The sequence below is a fragment of the Saccopteryx leptura genome, chromosome 6 (assembly GCF_036850995.1).
Source record: "Saccopteryx leptura isolate mSacLep1 chromosome 6, mSacLep1_pri_phased_curated, whole genome shotgun sequence".
NCBI lineage: Eukaryota > Metazoa > Chordata > Mammalia > Chiroptera > Emballonuridae > Saccopteryx > Saccopteryx leptura.
Genome location: NC_089508.1, coordinates 90269274 through 90291130, shown reverse-complemented (window position 1 = coordinate 90291130; position 21857 = coordinate 90269274). Strand labels below are relative to the sequence as shown.

Sequence of the window (21857 nt, the reverse complement as noted above, 5' to 3'; positions counted from 1 at the left end):
CATTAAGGAAGTATAAATAAGGAACTCCTAGGTGATATTATTTTCCCTACAGCCCAGTATGCCTACTGTGTTGAAAACCTTTGTTGTCAGCTGTGATAGTACTAGCTCTCTGTTTAAGAGGTAGCCTTTAATTTACCCTTTCATCCCTTTTAAAATGGATGCACACAGTGGTACTCAAAGCTGATGTGTACTTCATAATTTTAATAATCTTTTAGTCAAGTACTATGACAATTATACCAACAAGTTTCCTCAAATAACCCTCCCCCTCACCACCCCCATGTTCTGCTTGTCCATATTCTCTTCACCCTTTCTTCTGCTATTATAGCTGCCATTTCTGGCTTATACTTGAAAGTAAAAAGCAATTCCAGGTTACAGCAAACTCAGTGGCCCTGCTCCATAGCCTGGCTGGCCCCTTGCTGAAAAAGTGGAGAAGCAGGAAGGATTCGTGGGTTGAGATCAGGCACTACCAGAAGCCCAGCTTGAGTTTTAAAAGCAGGGTCTTGGACATGTTCCTGGCAGATAAATCTTCACTGGCTTGGAGAACAGGAAGGACTATTTTACAAACACCACTGTGTTTGCATTTCTAGAGGCTAACCAGGCCAAGAAGACATCCCTAAGAGAGAAAAAGACACACACAAACAATTATAGCTTAGATATATTCTTTCTAAACTTGGTCTTAAACAAATAGATTCCCAGTTAATTTCCTACAGCATCAATGTTAGATGATATCATTCAACAGAAATACTAGGGCAGTGGCCTCAAAAGTCAGAAGTATAGGCAATCTAGTTTACTGAGGGTATACCAATGCTGTTTCATGGATGTAGATAAATCCCAGGAAAATTTGGGGAGATGGGGAAAATCTCCACGATCCCCTCCCACTCCTGCCATACTTATTAGCATTTATCCATTCCTCTTTAAATTTTAATTCCCTAAGAGGTCTGATTTGCACTAAGGAATACATGAAGCTACTATTCATAGTTGCTAATGTGTCTTCATACATTTAAAGAGCATACAGAAAGGTAAATGTGGTACCTGAAAAGCATGAACTGCTAACTCTAGCTCTGTACGCTCTTTTTAAGCAGGGTGTAACTCTTCTCATAGTCTCTACAAGCAGACATATATAGCAACCTACTCTACCTAAGGTAAAGCAATACTGATATGGCTCAGGGTTACATGTTTTCCAACAGTAAATTCAGCAACACCTGAATTATAAGAGAAACTAGAACTTACCGGCAGTGCTTAACCACACACTCATTGCTGCAGTACTCATTGTCCCAGTCCTTACTTGCAACAGGAGGGTTCTCACAACCACACCTCACACACCGAGGCTGGGGTGAGAGTGTCACAGGAGACCCACTCACCAATTCAACATCCATTTGAGAAGGAGATTCAACCTGTGAGAGGAAGAGTGCACCAAAAATGGATTAGATTTGCTACCTATCTTGCCAGCCACTAGTCAAATTAACTCTAGGACCCAGTGAAGCAACAGGTGTTAAAATTTCTTACATATGTGGTAATGTACCAAAAGAAGGTGAGTTCTTGGTCTCCTCCTTTTTATCCAGTTTTTGAACTTTGCCCAGCAGACTGACATGAAGATTCTTCCCATCAGGAGAATGCTGGCCATATGCCAGTATAGGTGACCCTTTAACAACTTAGGTTTGAACTGCATGGGTCCACTCAAGCATACACAGATTTACCTGTGCAGTTCAAGGGTCATTTTCATCCCGCAGTTGGGAATCCGTGTATGTGGAGAGCCAATTAATAGTTTTACATGTGTGTGGTGGGTCACTGTACTCTTTAATCTTACCCATCACTGACTTTATTCCACACTCAATAATCCTGAAAATATCAAATCAAAAGCGGAACGTGACTAGAGGTTGGGCCACCTCAACTAAGATCACAAGGGCTAAGAGAAGACCAAATGTGCCATTAGAAAAAGGGAAAGAACTTGGAGATTCAGTTTCTTCCCGATAGGGAAATTGTTTCTCTTTAAAGTTACTGCTTCATAAATTGTGGAGCTAGTTTCAAACAGACCTATATTTCAAGATGACCACTACTAATGTATAAGTTAAACTAGGGTAAGGGGCACTGTTCGTGTCACTTTGAACTCACTGATATGAAAGAATGGAATTTTTCCAGCTATATTCCCCACCCATCTCCCAACTAAAAACATCAGCTACACAGTCCAGACACAGGAGAAGCGGAATCACTTATAGCTCCAAAGCTTAGGACTTTTGGGTAGATAACTCCAAAAAATAACTCTGGGTTTAGGCTGTATCTTCTCTAGTCAAATTACAGTACTACTTCTGCTTAGTTAAGAGTAGTCTGGGATAGGACGCCCTCTTAGGCTTTTCGCCAAGAACACTACAGAGTATCATGGGTAGAACAAGTCACAGTTGCAGGGAACTGTCCTTTTACAGCAGCGGTTCTCAACCTGTGGGTCGCGACCCTGGAGGGGGTCGCACAACCAAAACACAGGGGTCGCGACCCACAGGTTGAGAACCGCTGTTTTTACAGGATGTTTCATACTTCTGGTTACCAGGCATTAAGTGCTAGTAGCAACTACTTTTATTGGATTAACCAAAAACGCTCATACATTCCTACTAGTCTAGAGAAAAGACTTGAAAACAGGCTCACCTCAGGAACGACATCTGTGATCATCTCACAGATTGTATCAGGAGATGTTTCCTCCACTGTATGGGTCTCAGGGCTGGTGTTCATTGGCCTTTCAGGACTACTTTCTATAACTGGTGGGACTAAGGTGGTTTGCATTTTCAGAGTGGGTCCTGGCACAATCTTGATCTGCAGAGGTGGTGGCTGTTGCTGTAAATTGATTCGCGTTTTCTGAGGTGGAGGCTGTTGCATGGCCTGAAGTGGGGGAGGCTGCTGCAGAATAGTTACTTGCTGCTGAGTGGGGGGCTGAGGCATTTGTTGCAATGGAGGGGGTTGTAGTCGGGGTGGAGGCAGTTGCATAGAAGCAGCAGCAGCTGCTGCAGCCTGCAGCACTGACCGAGTGACAATCTGGGCTTGTTGACTGGGCTGGATAGTAGCTGTGCTGGTCTGGCCTAGTTGGATCCCTCGGGAGGTCACCACTGTGGCTGGGATAACGGTAACCATCCCTCCTTGAGACATGGTAATAGATGAGGGCAACATCTGTTTGGTGATAATCAGCTTGGTGATATTAGGCTGACCCCCAGCCCCAGAAGATGCCTGGTTTGCCACATAGGATGAAAGAGTAGAGTTAACAACAATGGAAGGGGACAGGGCAGGGGGCTCTGTTGAAGCTGGGACTGGAGAAGCTGGGTCAACAGTAGCTACAGGAGGTGGAGAAGGAGTCTGCGATGGTGGCACTGGATCCAACTCCACTGTTTCCACAGTGGCCTAAAAGAAGAACAAAAATAAGTCATTGGGAAATTTACTTTCTTCCCCAGGACATACTCATTTTAATCACCTCCCAAAAGTATAGGTTGGAAAGGAAGATAGCAGCCCTGGGGCTACCCTGGCTAAAGTAAACAGTGAAAATTAACTCAGAAAGGCTGTTTGGCAAGGTTTCTGTTTTTGTTTTTAAGATTTTAATTGCCCTGGCCAAACAGCCTGGTTGGTTTAGAGCACTGTTCTGAAGCGCAAAGGCTGCTGGTTCAATCCCCAGTCAGGGCTCATCCAGGAACAGCTCAATGTTCCTGTCTTTCCCCCTACCCTCCGCCCTTCCTCTCTTGCTGAAATCAATAAAAATTTTAAAAAATAAAAGTTTTATTTTTAGAGAAAGTGGGGGGAGAGAGAGGGAGTGAAAGGGAGAAAGAGAAAGGGCAGTAGGAGCAGGAAGCATCAACTACTAGTAGTTGCTTCTCGTATTTGCCTTGATCGAGCAAGTCCAGGGTTTCAAACCAGCATCCCCAATATTCCAGGTTGACCCTTTATCTACTACGCCACCACAGGTCAGTCCTTTTTTGCAGGATTTATGATGGAAATAACAGGAATCCATATGTCTTCTTAAGCTTTTAATACTACATAGTTTTAAGAGGTGTGACAGGTTTTTAAAACTGCTAATAAACAGCTCAAAAAATCTTTTTATTGGTTTAAATATCCATGAAAGCTAACCTTCTTACCTGACACTCTTGATTGTCTTTATAAGCAGCCAGAGCTTTCAGATACTCTTTCTTAGCAGCCTCAGTTTTCCTCTTATATACCTGTAGGAAAGAGAAACTGTTTAAAAGTTCCCATACTCCTAGAAAAGACTGATAATTTTATTATTCATCAACTCCTTTTAGCGAATACACTTCTGAAAGCTAGTAATCAAGACAGCCTCCATACCAGACTTTCCAGTGACCAACCGTCTGGAGGCCAGCCAGTCAATAATCTTGTCAGAATGATACACTTCTAAAGCTAATGCCAACCCATGCCCACTTCTATTAACAAAACAAACACGACCCCAAAACTATTTCAGATCAGTAGTCTGCTTAGCCTGGGACTGTACCTAACCAGTATACTCTCCTTTAACGAATGTGTTCAATTGTTTGCAATGCTGGCCACAGGAACTCTTTCCATCTTGTATACCTCTTCTTCCATCTAAGAACTGAAATAGATTTCTCCTTTCTTTGAATTTGGGCTAGCTCTATGAACTGTTTTGACCATTAAAATATGGCTACAGTGGTACAACAAGGCCTTGGGGGTATCTGTTTTTGTCTTCTTGGAACATTGGTCAAAGTTTGCCATACTGTAAAGAAGACACTCTGGCATGTGTGGAGGATAGGGGCCATGTGAAAAAGAACCAGTGCATCTCAGCCAACAGATAACACTGACTGCCAGCCATAGCAAAGTCACTTTGGCCAGCCACACCAGATGTCATCTGACTACAACTGCAATGAACCCAGGCAAGGACACTAGGAAAACTACCCAACCAATATACAGAATCAGAAACAATAAATTGCCATTGTTTTAATTCATTATATTTGTGCTTTGCCCTGGCCGTTTGGCTCAGTGGTAGAGCGTCGGCCTGGCGTGCGGGGGTCCTGGGTTCGATTCCCAGCCACAGCACACAGGAGAAGCACCCATCTGCTTCTCCACCCCTCCTCCTCTCCTTCCTCTCTGTCTCTCTCTTCCCGTCCCACAGCAAAGGCTCCATTGGAGCAAAGTTGGCCCGGGCGCTGGGGATGGCTCCATGGCCTCTGCCTCAGGTGCTAGAATGGCTCTGGATGCAACAGAGCGACGCCCCGGATGGGCAGAGCATTGCCCCCTGGTGGGCGTGCGGGGTGGATCCCGGTCGGGCGCATGCGGGAGTCTGATTGCCTCCCTGTTTCCAGCTTCAGAAAAATATAAATAAATAAATAAATAAATAAATAAATTGTGCTTTGTTGAGTAGCAAGTTATCTATAATAAATTTACCTTTTTCAAATTATTAAGTAGCTGATTCACTATGACACAAGACTTGGATAGTGCATGATAATTATGGCCATTTCAATTCTATCTTTTATTATATACTACCACAATTTTCATCTTTTTGAAATCCAGATTAAATTGAGATTAGGTGTAGTTTGTTAGTTTAAAGTAGGCCAATGAGAAAATCCTAAACTAAATTCTAAATCCAAACTTGGTAGTAGATTTAGACATAGCCATAGCATGCATGCAACTTATCAAGGAATTCCACTCTAGAATTTCCTATTTTTACAGTAGAAAAAAGAATGAGGCTTAGAAAAGTTAGATTTAGTGTTTTTATAATAATTATTAAAATTTTTAGTTGGGTATTCTGGACTTGGTTTATAAGGCTGCAGCACCTAAGACAAAGGATGATCCATCAATGCCATTAAGAAAGAGCTGATATTAAATAACATGTAAGAAAGTTAAAAGAAAACTTAAGTTTTTATCCCCTTACTTGATAACTTCTAGAACATTCATTATCTACTAATTCTTCATTATTTGCTCACCTGTTTTTGCTCCTCTCCCAGACTGTCCCACATGGAGGCCACAATTTTTGAAACTTCCCCAAAAGTGGCATTGGGATTCTGTCCCTTGATGGCAGCCTGTGTATCACGAAAGAATAAAGCATATGCTGAAACTGGTTTCTGAGGTTCATTCGGATCTTTCTTTTTTCTCTTCTTTGGAGTCTTCTGCTTTTTCCCTGCTTCCACCACAACTGTCTTCTGGCTAGGCAGTTGCTGTAGGGGAGAAAAAAGAGAATTACAAGAAGGAAGAAGGGAAATGTCATGTCTGGAGAACTGTAAGAAAAAGACTTTTATATGGGGGAGACTAGCCACATGGGTGAAATTTTCAGAAATGCTAAAAATAGAGGCAATAGGAGTATATTAGTAAAGTACGTGAGGACCAGTAAGAATGCAGACTGAAAGGCAGAACCCCATACTAGAAAGAGCAGAGGACATGGCAGGACAGGAGTAAAGATACTGAATAGCTCTGTATGCCACGAGTTTTATCCCAGAATATCTTCATTATGGGCAGGGAATGCCTCACCCTCCGGAAATCCTCAACACCATCCTCATGAAGTGAACTAGTAGGTGAAGGGGTGGTTGAAAGACGATCCTCAGGTGACTGTGCAGGTGGCAGGATGGTGCCACCCCCTAAGCTCAAACCAAGTTGAGAACTCAGTTCTGACTGATCAATGGTGGTCAACTGGCTATGCCCCATCAAGCCAGATGTCATGTCTGTCATTGGTACATCAATTGTAACAGGTGGGTTGGCGCTATACTGAGTTCCTATAGAATGATCCAAGTCCTGAGAGAAGCAGAAGGACTAATTAAACACTAAATATAAAGAACACCCTCCCCCCAACCCTGAGTTCAAGGACAGTTTATAAACCCCCTACTCATCCATACTGTGTTACTGCTTAAATATCAAATAATCTGCCTACATATGAAACAAGCTTCTAATAAAGTACAGAAATTGATAAAGTTACTTCTTTGTACCCAAAAGCCTATTCCAAAGCATTTAAAAGGAACCAGAGAAGTCTTAATTTTGTACAAATTACTTTTAAGGAGCAAATAAGTTATTTGGTAATCTGGAGGCAGTAATGGCACAAAGGGTAAAGAAGAACTTTCTCCCTGTACCCTGCTAAAATAATGGCTTTTAAAGTCGCAATACATAGGCAATCAGTAAATAAGGCCACAGTTGAGATGTTTGGTCAAATAAAACGTGGAGATGTGCTGATGAGATGTGCTAGGAAGCCTAATATACTGATTTATAACACATACTAACCCACAGCTAATATATTTGGTTTAAACTGTTTTTGAATAAATCAATGTGCCAGCTATCACACATTTGAATCCTAGAATGTGAAGGCCACATTAGAAAGGAAGACAAAAAACCCTTTTCTTTTTTCTAAAATCACAGTAAATTATTTTCAATTCAGGATCAACACTGGGTATTTTACCATTTTAAACCATTTTTCAAGTAAAATTGATTCAGATAATACATTTCATTCATTCAGGGGAAATTAAATCCTTGTTGATGAACCTTTACCCACAAGAATGAGAAACAAGTAATATCCAAGTGTAGTAGGGAACAGAAAATCACTCGTCTCCCCTAGCACCATGCCCAAGAACTTGCAGTAAGCCTGAAAATGTCTTGCTCCTTACCATGGTCAAGCCCCCGCTCAGGAGCCCCCCGCCCTGCTCCATCAAGCCATGGGTCATGCCTACAGGCATGTCCAATGTCTGGACCCCATACTGGGCTGAAAAGCTGCCATCCTGAGAGGAGGACGGGTCTGCCAGGTCATCAAAGTGGCCAACCACATCTGAGACAGCCAGTGAGGGATCAGAATCCAAGGAGATAGGTGGGATTTCAAATTCCTCATCACCCAAGCTTGGTGTATGGAATGTCTGTACGGGGAAAATAAGAGAAAAGGTAATTAGTCGGAAGAGGAAGAAATGCACTCTACTAAGTGAAGAACATGACTGGGTATATATGGCACATACAAGGCTGCCAATATGAACACAGCTTTCAATTAGTTTATCTTTTCTACCTTTACCATCTCTGTTGTTCTAAAGTATTATGCCTCTTCTAAAGATTCTTTCAGTTCTATTAGTAAAGACCCAGACTTTATAACCTGTTGAGCTACGATGTTTAAAGTTTCTCTAAAGATTCTGACAGTAATTATTTCACGATTACCACACCTGAGCTGTTAGACCACAAAAATTGTCAACTAGACAATTACACTTTGTGGTTTAGGTTCCTTTGAACTAGATCCTATATCATAGGTATGTTATCCTCCTCTAAAAAGTATGCACTTAGTTTCCTACCTCTTTTCCATTTTAGAAATCATGATACTGGCCCTGGCCAGTTGGCTCAGTGGGAGAGCGTCGGCCTGGCGTGCGGGGGGACCCGGGTTCGATTCCCAGCCAGGGCACACAGGAGAAGCGCCCATTTGCTTCTCCACCCCCCCTCCTTCCTCTCTGTCTCTCTCTTGCCCTCCTGCAGCCAAGGCTCCATTGGAGCAAAGATGGCCCGAGCACTGGGGATGGCTCCTTGGCCTCTGTCCCAGGTGCTAGAGTGGCTCTGGTCGCGGCAGAGCGACGCCCCGGAGGGGCAGAGCATCGCCCCCTGGTGGGCAGAGCGTCACCCCTGGTGGGCGTGCCGGGTGGATCCCGGTCGGGCGCATGCGGGAGTCTGTCTGACTGTCTCTCCCCGTTTCCAGCTTCAGAAAAATACAAAAAAAAAAAAAAAAAAAATCACGATACTAGCCTGACCAGGCAGAGTGGATAGAGCATCAGCCTGAGACACTGAGGACCCAGGTTCAAAACCCTGAGGCTGCTGGATTGAGTATGGGATCACAGACATGATCCCATGGTCACTGGCTCAGCTGGAGCCCCCCAGTCCAGGCACATGAGAAGGCAATCAATGAACAGCTAAGGTGCCACAATTATGAGTTGATGCTTCTCATCTTCCTTCCTTTCTGTCACTGTCTGTGCCCCCCCCCAAAACTAACAGCAACAACAACAAAAAAAACAAATCATAATGTTAACAACAAATAAGATTCCCATTTGTAGCACTGGCAGATTAGCTCAGTTGTTTGGAACGCTGTTCCGAAACACCAGGTTGCAGGTTCAATCCCCAGTCGGCACATACGGGAAGCAAACAAGGAACGCACAACTAAATAGAACAAATGAATGCTTCTCTCTCCCCCCCTCTTCTTCTGTCTCTCTAAAATCAAACACTTAAAAAAAAATCAACCAATGAATGCATAAATGAAACAACACATCAATGTTACTCTCTCTAAAATCAATCAAATTTTTAAAAAGATTCCCATTTGTATAGAATTTTGGAAAACCCAACAATGCCAAGATAAGAAAAATGCAAGAGCTACAATCAAAAGGCAAACTGGTGCTCACTTTGGCAGCACATACACTAAAATTGAAAGGGAACATAAGATTAGCATGGCCCCTATACAAATTCATAAAGTGTTCCATTAAAAAGAAAAAGACAAACTGGTTTTCTCAGTTTCTGAACATATTCTTGGTCTTCGTCTGACCAAGTCTTTCTGCAAGCAAGGAAGGAAAAGATTACTCAAACTGTGTAAAGACAATTTCCTGAGTCCAAGTACTAAAATAATATACTTTATTTAAAAAGGGGCCACCATTCACAAAGCTAATAGATCAATGTCTAATATAAGATACATTAAGGCCCTGGCCGGTTGGCTCAATGGTAGAGCGTCGGCCTGGCATGCAGGAGTCCTGGGTTCGATTTCCGACCAGGGCACACAGGAGAAGCGCCCATCTGCTTCTCCACCCCTCTCCCTCTCCTTCCTCTCTGTCTCTCTCTTCCCCTCCCGCAGCCAAGGCTCCACTGGAGCAAAGATGGCCCGGGCGCTGGGGATGGCTCCTCGGCCTCTGCCCCAGGCCCTAGAGTGGCTCTGGTCGTGGCAGAGCGACGCCCCGGAGGGGCAGAGCATCGCCCCCTGGTGGGCAGAGCGCCCGCCCCCTGGTGGGCGTGCCGGGTGGATCCCGGTCGGGCGCATGCGGAAGTCTGTCTGTCTCTCCCCGTTTCTAGCTTCGGAAAAATACAAAAAAAAAAAAAAAAAGATACATTAAATGCTATGGTTCCTTTATGACCTAAAATGTGATCTGCAGCAATAGAGCATTTATACAGGAGGGGCAAAAGTAGGTTTACAGTTGTGAATATGTAAAAGTTTACCCTTGCATTATTAATTATTGTATTATTTTCCATACAAACAACTGTAAACCTACTTTTTTTTTTTAAATGAGACAGAAACAGGAAAGGAGAGAAATGAGAAGCATCAACTTGTAGTTGTGTCTAAACTTTAGCTGTTTGCCTGACCTGTGGTAGCGCAGTGGATGGAGCATCGACCTGGAGATGCTGGGGTTGCCGGTTCGGGACCCTGGGCTTGCCTGGTCAAGGCACATATGGGAGTTGATGCTCTCTGCTCTTCCCCCCCCCCTTCTTTCTTTCTCTGTCTCTCTCCTCTCTCTCTAAAAATGAATAAATAAAATCTTTAAAAAAAAAAAAAAAAAAACTTTAGCTGTTCACTGACTGCTTGTCATACGTAATGGGGGGGGTGCTACAGCTGAGCCAGTGATGACCCCTTGCTCAAGCCAGTGACCACTGGCTTATGTAAGTTTTTTAAAACAAATTCTCATGCAAACAAACAAGCTACAAGGACAGGGAAAAGGATTAGGACAACATTTACTGTACTAGATCAATTATTATATAAGTGTTTAAAAATTCTGGGTTTTTTTGTTTGTTTGTTTTACAGAGACAGAGAGAGTCAGAGACAGGAATAGACAGGGACAGACAGACAGGAACGGAGTGATGAGAAGCATCAATCATTAGTTTTTCGTTGTGCATTGCGATTGCTTTCTCATCTGTGCCTTGACCGTGGGCCTTCAGCCGACCGAGTAACCCCTTGCTGGAGCCAGCGACCTTGAGTCCAAGCTAGTGAGCTTGTGCTCAAACCAGATGAGCCTGCGCTTAAGCTGGCGACCTTGGGATCTCGAACCTGGGTCCTCGGCATCCCAGTCCGTCGCTCTACCCACTGCACCACCGCCTGGTCAGGCTTAAAATTCTGTTTAAAGATACTGATTGCATTGACAAAGTAAAAGATGCCTATCCACAACAAAAGATGTTTACCACACAAATAAAAAAGCAATTCAGCTGAGATATGAAAATGATTCTAGCCTGACCAAGCAGTGGCGCATGGGCAAGCATGTTGGACTGGGACGTGGAGGGCCCGGGTTCGAGACCCCAAGTTCACCAGCTTAAGCATGGGCTCATCCGGTTTGAGCAAAGCTCACCAGCTTGGGCCCAAGGTCGCTGGCTTGAGCAAGGGGTTGCTCTGTTTGCTGTAGTCCCCCCCACCCCCCCGGGTCAAGGCACATATGAGAAAGCAATCAGTGAACTACTAAAGTGCCACAACGAAAAAAATTGATGCTTCTCATTTCCCTTCCTGTTTGTCCCTATCTGTCCCTCTCTGTCTCTGTCAAAAAAAAAAAAAAAAGAAAATGATTCTATTTGTTAATGAGAACTGAGGAAGAGTAAAAATTGATATCCAAAAGAAGAGACTAGTGTTCTACAAAGGACTAATCCTCACAAACCATCTGGAGTACTCTCATGGACTAACCACACATGCAGAGACTGCACTGTATCAAATTAACAAGGCAGTCTTTCTATGTACCACCTCCTGGAAACAGCTTTTTTTTTTTTGTATTTTTCTGAAGTTGGAAACGGGAGGGTGGGGGGGAGGACAGTCAGACAGACTCCCGCATGCACCCAACCGGGATCCACCCGGCACGCCCACCAGGGGGCGATGCTCTGCCCATCTGGGGCGTCGCTCTGTCGCAACCAGAGCCATTCTAGCGCCTGAGGCAGAAGCCACAGAGCCATCCTTAGCGCCCGGGCCAACTTTTGCTTCAATGGAGCCTTGGCTGCTGGAGGGGAAGAGAGAGACAGAGAGGGAGGAGAGGGGGAGGGGTGGAGAAGCAGATGGGCGCTTCTCCTGTGTGCCCTGGCTGGGAATCGAACCCGGGACTCCTGCACGCCAGGCCAACGCTCTACCAGTGAGCCAACCGGCCAGGGCCCTGGAAACAGCTTTGTTAGTCACTATAGCTTTAATTTTGTTCTGTTTATTTGTTTTTCTTCTTTTAAGTATGAAGAGTAAAATAATGGCAATGATTAAGAATGTAGAAGGGTAAATCAAATGTTAGAATAAAAAAAGATTCATTCTAAATCCTTTTCACTACCACAAATGATCTGTAAGATTATGGTTGAAATCCAATAATGAAAATTAATTAATTTTTATTAAGTGAGAAACAGGGAAGCAGAGACAGATTCCCATATGCACCCCAACCTAGATCCACCCAGCAAGCCCCTTACCAAGTGATGCTCTGCTTGACTGGGCCATAGCTCCGTTGCTCGGCAACGGAGCTATTTTAGTGCCTAAGGCAAGGCCATGGAGCCATTCTCAGCATCCAGGGAGGGGAGGAAAAGAAAGAGAAAAGGGAAGAGGGGGGATAGAAGCAAATGGTTGTTTCTCCTGTGTGCCCTGACCGGGAATCAAACCTAGGACTTCCACAAAACGGGCTGATGCTCTACTGCTGAGCCAACTGGCCAGGGCTGAAAATCTAAATTTATTTTATTTTAGTGGATCTACTACATAACTAGATCACACCCTATTGTCAAATATAAAATGGAAAGTGTAGCAAATATGAAAATAAATATAGGCCCTGGCCGGTTGGCTCAGTGGTAGAGTGTCGGCCTGGCGTGCGGGAGTCCCAGGTTCGATTCCCAGCCAGGGCACACAGGAGAAGCGCCCATCTGCTTCTCCACCCCTCCCCTTCTCCTTCCTCTCTGTCTCTCTTTTCCCCTCCCGCAGCCAAGGCTCCTTTGGAGCAAAGTTTGCCCGGGTACTAAGGATGGCTCTGTGGCCTCTGCCTCAGGTGCTAGAATGGCTCTGGTTGCGACAGAGCTACGCCCCAGATGGGCAGAGCATCACCCCCTGGTGGGCATGCCGGGTGGATCCCGGTCGGGCACATGCGGGAGTCTGTCTGTCTCTCGGTTTCCAACTTAAGAAAAATACCAAAAAAAAAAAAAAAATATATATATATATATATATAAATATAAATGATGTGGACATGGAAAAAGAAAACCATTATGCTATCTTCTCAATTCAGTTTTCTTTTCCTTCTGTTATAAATTCTTGGGCCTTTTAGGGGGGAAAAAGCAGTTTGGGAATTACAGTTTATAAAATAAGGATGCTTACCTATTGAGGAACCAAAAAAAAAATTCCCTCTCACTTCACATTGTCTCAAACCAAAACACATAATCCAGCATTTCTTTAGTTTCTTGTATAAAGAAATTTATCCAACATCTATTTACTCAATAGTACACTGGTACTATGAGTTATTAAAAGAATTTACTGTTCTTAAAAACTGATACAGTGGTCAAGTTTTTAACTATTCAGCCTGAAATCATTAACTGGTTCTAGAATAATAAATACCTTTTCTAATTAAGCCTACAGGGGGTCCTTGGGTTATGACACAGTTCCATTCCTACAACAATGATGTAACCCAAATTTTGGTGTAAGTTGAAACACACCTTCCCCTAACACTAAAGGAACACTTGCGCTTTTAATAGTCCAAAATGGCATAGATAAGCACACTGGGGGTGCCAATACCCTCACTCTTACACCATGCTACTGCAGATTCTTCCACCGCGTGCAACCAAACTACTAGTAGTTCACCCATGTAGTCTATAAGTACAGCGCTAACGACGTAAGCCAAACACTCTCGTCTCAATTTTAAAAAAGTTTTTATGGGAGTGAGCGTGGTAAACTCAAAATGTCACATGTCAAGACTGTCGTAACTTAGCCATGACCGGTTGGCTCAGTGGTAGAGCATCGGCCCAGCATGTGGAAGTCCCAGGTTCAATTCCTAATTAGAGCACACAGGAGAAGCAACCATCTACTCCACCCCTCCATCCCTCTCTTTCCTCTATCTGTCTCTTTCCTCCTCCTGCAGCAATGGTTTGGTTAGAGCAAGTTGGCCCTGGGCACTGATGATGGCACCATGGCCTCACCTCAAGTGCTAAAATAGCTTGGTTGACAAGCAACAGAGGAACAGTCTCAGATGAGCAGGGCATCGCCTGGTAGGGGGCTTGCTACGTGGATCCCACTTCTCACTTAAGGAAAAAAAAAAAAAAGACTGTCGTAACTCAAGGACCCCTGTAGATATATTTATGACTTACTATTTCCCAAAAGTGGCTCAAAGCACAATATCAAGAGCCAACCTGGCCTGACCAGGCTGTGGTGCAGTGGATAAAGTGTTGGACTGGGACACAGAAGATCCAGGTTTGAAACTCAGGTCACCGGCTTGAGTGCGGGGTTGCTGGCTTGAGTGTGGGATCATAGACATGACCCTATGGTCACTGGCCTGAGCCTAAAGGTCACTGGTTTGAGCCTAGGGTCACTGGCATGAGCAAAGGGTCACTCGCTCTGCTGTAGCCCCCCCGTCCCCCCATCAAGGCACACATGAGAAAGCAAACAATGAACAGCTAATGTGCTGCAACAAAGAATTGATGCTTCTCATCTCTCTCCCTTCCTGTCTGTCCCTATCTGTCCCTCTGTCCAAAAAAAAAAGCCAACCTGAATGAAAAAGATTAAAACTCCCTTCAGATTATACAGCCTTCCTATTTCAAGCAATGTTATAACAAATGCTAAGCTTATCTCTCTGGACACTTACCTAACTTTTAAATATTATTACAGTTGTCCCTTGCCATATTGTGGTTCACTTTTCACCGGCTCACTGTATCGCGGATTTTTAAATTGTATATATATCTAATTTTGTATTGTGGATTTTTCACTATATTGCGGGATTTTGTGGTATAGGTATTTTTACATATTTATTATTTTAATTATTTTTAAGTAAAATAAGTGTTTTTTAGTCTAAAAGCTTGAAAACAATATGAATATATATTTAAAGATGGAAAAGAATTAAATAATATATAAATAATAAAATAAATATAAGGTCACTACTTCATGGAGTTTCACCTATTGCGAGGGGTTCTGGAACCTAACTTCTGCGACAGACAAGGGACCACACTGTATTCCTTACTTTCTTGAGGTAAAAGTTATGTACAAAATTTTAAGTGTACAGCTCAATGTTTTATTTTAATTTTAAATTTTTCTTAAGTGAGAAGTGGGGAGGCAGAGAAACAGACCCCCACATGCACCTGATGGGGATCCTACCCAGCAATCCCACTAGGGGGCGATGATGCTCTGCCCATCTCAGGCCATTGCTCCACTGCAACGGGAGCCATTTTAGCACCTAAGGCGAGGCCATGGTACCATCCTCAGCACCCAGGCCAACTTGCTCCAGTGGAGCCTTGGCTGTGGGATGGGAAGAGAAAGATAAGAGAGAAGGGAGAGAGGGAAGGGTGGAGAAGCAGACGGTCGATTCTCCTCTGTGCCCTGACAGAGAATTGAACCTGGAACACCCACACACTGGGCCAATACTCTACCACTGAGCCAACCAGCCAGGGCCTTCAATGAACTTTTTACATATGTTAATATCCAATTAATCACCATTCATCACAGATACAGAACATTTCTACCATTCCAAAAGATTTTTTTCATGGTCCTTCCCAATGTTCCCTTGCTTCCACAATAGATATCACTATTCTGATTTCTATCACTATAATTGAGTGTTATACAATCTTCATTAAAATATGAACCTGGGGCCCTGGCCGGTTGGCTCAGCGGTAGAGCGTCGGCCTAGTGTGCGGAGGACCCGGGTTCGATTCCCGGCCAGGGCACACAGGAGAAGCGCCCATTTGCTTCTCCACCCCTCCGCCGCGCTTTCCTCTCTGTCTCTCTCTTCCCCTCCCGCAGCCGAGGCTCCATTGGAGCAAAGATGGCCCAGGCGCTGGGGATGGCTCTGTGGCCTCTGCCTCAGGCGCTGGAGTGGCTCTGGTCACGACATGGCGACGCCCAGGATGGGCAGAGCATCGCCCCCTGGTGGGCAGAGCGTCGCCCCTGGTGGGCGTGCCGGGTGGATCCCGGTCGGGCGCATGCGGGAGTCTGTCTGACTGTCTCTCCCTGTTTCCAGCTTCAGAAAAATGAAAGGAAAAAAAAAAAAAAAATGAACCTGGGCCCTGGCCGGTTGGCTCGGCAATGGAGCATTGGCCTGGTATGCAGGGGGCCCGGGTTCGATTCCCGGCCAGGGCACATAGGAGAGGCGCCCATTTGCTTCTCCACTGCCCCCTCCTTCCTCTCTCTCTCTCTTCCCCTCCCGCGGCTGAGGATCCATTAGAGCGGGGATGGCCTGGGCGCTGGGGATGGCTCCTTGGCCTCTGCCCCAGGCGCTGGAGTGGCTCTGGTCGCTGGCAGAGCGACGCCCCAGAGGGGCAGGCAGAGCATCGCCCCCTGGTGGGCAGAGCATCGCCCCTGGTGGGCGTGCCGGGTGGATCCCGGTCGGGCACATGCGGGAGTCTGTCTGGCTGTCTCTCCCCGTTTCCAGCTTCCCCTTTCTCTCTCTCTCTGACTCCTCTCTCTAAAATAAATAAAAAAATCTAAAATAAATAAATAAAAAAAATTATAAAAAATAAAAAAATGAACTTGTATGGTGCCCACTTTTATGTCTGGCTTCCATTACTCAGTGATATATTTTTGAGATCTTCCAAGTTGCATTAAATAGTAATTCACTTTTTTTATTGTTGTGTAATATTCCTTTTAACAAATGTACCAGTTTATAGATACTAGGGTAGTTTCCAGTGTTTTTTTTTTTAATTTTTTTAAATTTATTCATTTTAGAAAGGAGAGAGAGAGAGAGGAGAGAGACAGAGGGAGAAGGGGGGGAGGAGCAGGAAGCATCAACTCCCATATGTGCCTTGACCAGGCAAGCCCAGGATTTTGAACTGGCGACCTCAGCATTTCCAGGTCGATGCTTTATCCACTGCGCCACCACAGGTCAGGCTGTTTCCAGTGTTTAGCTACTGTGAATAAAGTTGCTGTAAACATACACGTTTTTGGTGAATATATACACTCATTTCATTTCATTTCTCTCATGTATATATCAAAGAGTGGAATTACTAGTCATAGGGTAGGTGTGTGTAACCTTAGTACACTGCTCACAAAAATTAGGGGATCAGGAATGTGCAGATACTCCAGTACTTTCAGCCTTTTGTATAGTGACATTTTCACCAATGAAATAGTTGGTTTTACATTTCATTTGTATAATTGAACAATTTTCTTTGACTTGTTTGCTTTTCTGATGTTCTTGTTTTTGTGTTTTTTTACAGAGACAGAGAGAGAAGCAGAGAGAGGGATAGATAGGGACGGACAGACAGGAACAGAGAGAGATGAGAAGCATCAATTATCAGGTTCTCGTTGTGGCACTTTAGTTGTTCATTGCTTTCTCATATGTGCCTTGACCATGGGGCTACAGCAGACCAAGTAACCCCTTCCTCAAGCCAGCGACCTTGGGTCCAAGCTGGTGAGCTTTGCTCAAACCAGATGAGCCCGCACTCAAGCTGGCGACCTTGGGGTCTCAAACCTGGGTCCTTCTCCACATCCAGTCTGACACTCTATCCACTGTGCCACCGCCTGGTCAGGCTCAAAAGCTTTTTTTAAATCGCTTCATATTCACCTTGAAATATTCCCTACTTTTTGTGAGCAGTACAGATACAGCCAGTTTTCCAAAGTGGTTGAATGAATTAACGCTCTCACCAGCAATGATCAAGAGTTTTCTACAATACATAGTTGTTAACTCTTGGAATTGTCAGTATCTTTAATGTGTGGTTTTTTTTTTTTTAATTTATTGATTGATTTTAGTGAGAGAGAGAGGACAGGAGGAAGACACAGAAACATTGATCTGTTTCTGCATCTGCCCCAACCAGGGATCAAATCCTTAACTGTGGCATATAAGGCAACACTAACCAAACTGTCCAGCCAGGGCAGTCATTTTAATTTTAAACATTCTGGAGGGTGTGTAATGGTATCTCCTTATGAGTTTAACTGGCATTTCTCTGATGAGTAATAATGACTCTTGGTCACATGTCTAATGAAAATTTAGATAACCTTTTATGTTAATTGTGTGTTCAAATCTTATGCCCATATTAGACTTATTGGGGTGATCACTCCCTAAGTTAAATGTGTAATCACTATGTTGTACACATGAAACTAATGATATTGAATGTCAACTGTAATTAAAAAAACCCAAAAAACCTGAGATGCCTCCCATTCTGTCATAGTTGCAAACAATTCAGCACCTAAAAAGTACTCAATAAGTAAACCCCTAACATCAACCAAAAAAATCTTTTGCCCATGTTAAATTGGATTATTTCTTTTATTTTGCAAAAGTATTTGATATGTTCTGAATATAAGTCAGCTATGTGTATTAAATATCTTATAGTCTGTGGAGTGCCTATTTAATTTTTTTTTAAAGTTTTAGTGAGAGGAGGGGAGGCAGAGACAGGTTCCTGCACGCGCCCCGACCAGTATACATCTGTCAAGTCCAGGACAGGGAGATGCTCTGCCCATCTGAGGCCATTCCTCCGTTGCAACTAGAGCCATTTTAGCGCCTAACACAGAGGCCATGGAGCCATCCTCAGCGCCCAGGGCCAACCCGCTTTAATTGAGCCTTGGCTATAGGAGGGGAGAAGAGAGAGAGAGAAGGCAGGGGCGGTGGAGAAGCAGATGGGTGCTTCTCCTGTGTGCCCTGACCGGGAATCAAACACAGGACATCCATATGGCAGGCTGACGCTCTACCACTAAGCCAACCAGCCAGAGCCTAATTTTTTTTTTGAGAGAGAGAGAGAGAGACAGATAGGGAGAGATATGAGAAGCATCAACTCAAAGATGCATCCCTTTAGTTATTCATTGATTGCTTTCTCATATGTGCCTTGGAGGGGCCAGCCGAGTCAGTGACCCCTTGCTCAAGCCCACGACATTTGGGCTCAAGCCAGTGACCATGGATGGGGTCATGTCTATGATCCCACACGCAAGCCAGCCACCCTGCGCTCAAGCTGGAAAGCTCACACTCATGCCAGACACCTTGGGGTTTGGAACCTGGGTCCTCAGTGTCCCAGGCCAAAGCAAAATCCACTGTGCCACTGCCTGGTCAGGCCCTATTTAATTTCTCAATGGTGTGTTTTGATAAAAAGAAGTTCCTAATTTCAATGAAACCCATTTTTCTCTATTTTGTTATGGTTAATACTTTTGTGGACATCTTATTTTTTCACGAAAACTTGAGAGAGAGACAGTCAGATAGGAAGAGAGAGAGAGATGAGAAACATCAACTCATAGTTGTGGCACCTTGTTCACTGATTGCTTTGAGTGCTTTGACTGGGAAGCTCCAGCCAAGCCAGTGACCCCTTGCTCAAGCCAGTAACCCTGGTCTCAAGTCATTGACTTTTGGGCTCAAGCCAGCAACCATGGGCCATATCTATGATCCCATGCTCAAGCTGCTGAGCCTGTGCTCAAGCCAACAACCTCAGGTTTTGAACCTGGGTCCTCAGTGTCCCAGGCCAATGTTCTATATACTGTGCCACTGTCTGGTCAGGTGAAAACTCTTAAAATCACTCTTCTCCTTAAACAAAATTATAAAAAATTACCTTTACTAGTTCTAAGTAGCTCACAGTAAGACCAGATACAACAAAAACCACAAACCAATTAAAATAAAGCTTAAAAATAAGGAGTGGGGGAAGGGAAGGTGAAGCTGCAAAGAGGAGAACTGTTGTTAACAATGACAGAATACTGGGTAAAAGAAGCCATTGAAATTTAATTATCAGCTTGTTGGCAAAGTACTTTTGTTTTTCTTAAAATAGTCTTGAAGTCATAAAAGCAAAAAGAAAGAATAGACTCAAAACTGGAAAGTCTCTTGATGTAGACAATGTGAAATTTACCAGTCTACATAAATTTAAATTGTGAAGACCTGATTTAGAAGAAATTGGCAATCATGCACTTTCATGTGGATATGAAATTTACAACACTCACAATAATGAAATTAAACCATGAAGAGAAGAAACTGGCAACGAGACTGCAAATCATCAGACAGATTTTAGTTTCATATCATTTATAAATTAGTGTTCATTTGGCCTAACCTGCAGTGGCGCAGTGGGTAAAAGCATTGACCTTGAACACTGAGGTCGCCGGTTCGAAACCCCGGGCTTCCCTGGTCAAGGCACATATGGGAGTTGATGCTTTCTGCTCCTCCCTCCCTTCTTTCTCTGTCTCTCTCTCTCTGTCTCCTCTCTCTAAAATGAATAAATAAAATCTAAAAATAAATAAATAAAAATAATTAAAAAAGAAATAAAACTTACTTAAAAATATTTTTAAAAATTACTGTTCATTTGATTCACACTTTCCCTTGCTTAGGAGAATAATAATAATAGCAATATAGAAGTTTAAAACAAGCAACTGTTCCATGTCAATTTAATTCTCATCCATGAAAACGTTAAGATTTATTATAAGATAAGCCTGTTCCACAGCAACTGAGAATTCTTGGTACCAAAAAAAAAAAAAGAAAGAAAGAAAAAAGGCAGTGGAAAGCTCAAGACTTCAGTTTCTCAAACACCAGGAAATTTATTCTTGTCTGTTCCATCATTCCCTTTTGCCTTATTAGGTGATACTTATCTATATTATGACAGTATTTCAACCAAAACTTTCTCACAAATACTAAAAGACCTCTCCATAACCATTACTTCTACTTCTCAACATCACAAGAAACTATTACAGCCACTGGACAGCTGGAGAAACTGTGAAGTAACCTGCTCAAACTGAGTCACTGGGAAACAGAAATACATGTTCTACTCAACTCCCTATATGTTTTCTGGCAATTACTTCATTTCATCCTGTCACTAACAAAACAAACTGACACCACGTATAAAAACATAATTATTAGTTTTTCTATTTTTATCACTGAGTAGGAAATTTAAATGAAACAAAGACCCCTTCCACAGTTTGTTTCAAGAATGAACACATACCCACAGTTAACCCCTGCTAGGTATATTCTTTCCCTCACCCCAATTTCTTTGGCTAATATATTCTCGTTCCTCTGCGATCTCCCAAGATTGTCGCAGTTATTTTTCCACAACTAGACACAATTCCACTGTCTTCCAATACAGAACGACTCTGAAATACGTTAGTTCTTAACACGTCCCGCTTTTCTGGTAACAGCAGTCTATCGGGCCTCCCTTTAGTCCTCACAGGCTCCACAAGCAGCTGCTGCTCGCCTCTAAATGCCAACAGCGGCCTCTGGTTCCCGGTCCCTGGGGTCCCCTGGTCCCTGGGGTCCCCTCCTCCCCACCACCCTACCCCACCGCTGCCTCACCTCCCTCCCGAGCCTCCCCACCCCCAGCGTCGGCAGCTCGTGCTCACCTCGGCCCCTGACAGGAAGGGATGCGAGGGCCCTGTGATCGTCAGGTAATTGTCATTTCCTCCGGGAAACTGAAAACCAAAAGAGAGTCGCAGGGGTAGGTTAAGTGGAGAAGGGAGTTAGCTCGGAGGGACGGATTCTGACCCCACATTCAGGAAACACTTCCCAAACCCCGCTCTCTCTGCCGTCCCGTCAACTGCCTCTCCGCCCGACTTCCCGCCTCTGCTTCAACCCGGTCAGCCGCGCTCTCCCGCCGGCCTTCTCAGCGTCCAGTTTCCTACCTCCATCTTCACACAACGGCTACCACCATCTCAATCCCCTCATCGTTCCCACCGCCCCCACAGTACTCGTAATGCCGTCACTTCCTCAAGGAAGTGCGTCGCTCTCCACTGATTGGAAGGAGCGCTGTGGAGCTGTTGCGAGTCAGGCCCGGGAAGGCCGAGCGGACGGAAAGTCTAGCTATCGCCCCCTGGAGCTTGGTGGGATAATAGCAGGTAGGTGTGTTGGAGGGGCGTCCCTGGAGGCGGT

The 21857-nt window shown here is 44.1% G+C and overlaps 1 protein-coding gene across 1 annotated transcript; it reads right to left on the bottom strand.

Annotated features, from left to right (window-relative positions):
- Positions 1–181: 181 nt before the first annotated feature.
- TOX4 (TOX high mobility group box family member 4) lies at positions 182–21731 on the bottom strand. Its single transcript, XM_066342042.1, has 9 exons — positions 21611–21731; positions 21332–21400; positions 7584–7826; positions 6463–6723; positions 5922–6152; positions 4107–4187; positions 2638–3381; positions 1231–1394; positions 182–613 (listed from the first exon to the last, which is right to left on the bottom strand). The coding sequence occupies exons 1-9, from the start codon at positions 21614–21616 to the stop codon at positions 553–555; spliced, it is 1860 nt and encodes a 619-aa protein (XP_066198139.1). The 5' UTR covers positions 21617–21731; the 3' UTR covers positions 182–552.
- Between the last annotated feature and the right edge of the window lie 126 nt (positions 21732–21857).

Coding starts and splice junctions, on each gene's coding strand:
- TOX4 (XM_066342042.1), bottom strand. Junction 4,188..5,921: donor TGGGAGAGGAGCAAAAACAG/GTGAGCAAATAA, acceptor TCTTTCCTACAG/GTATATAAGAGGAAAACTGA. Junction 1,395..2,637: donor TCACAGATGTCGTTCCTGAG/GTGAGCCTGTTT, acceptor TTCCTCTCACAG/GTTGAATCTCCTTCTCAAAT.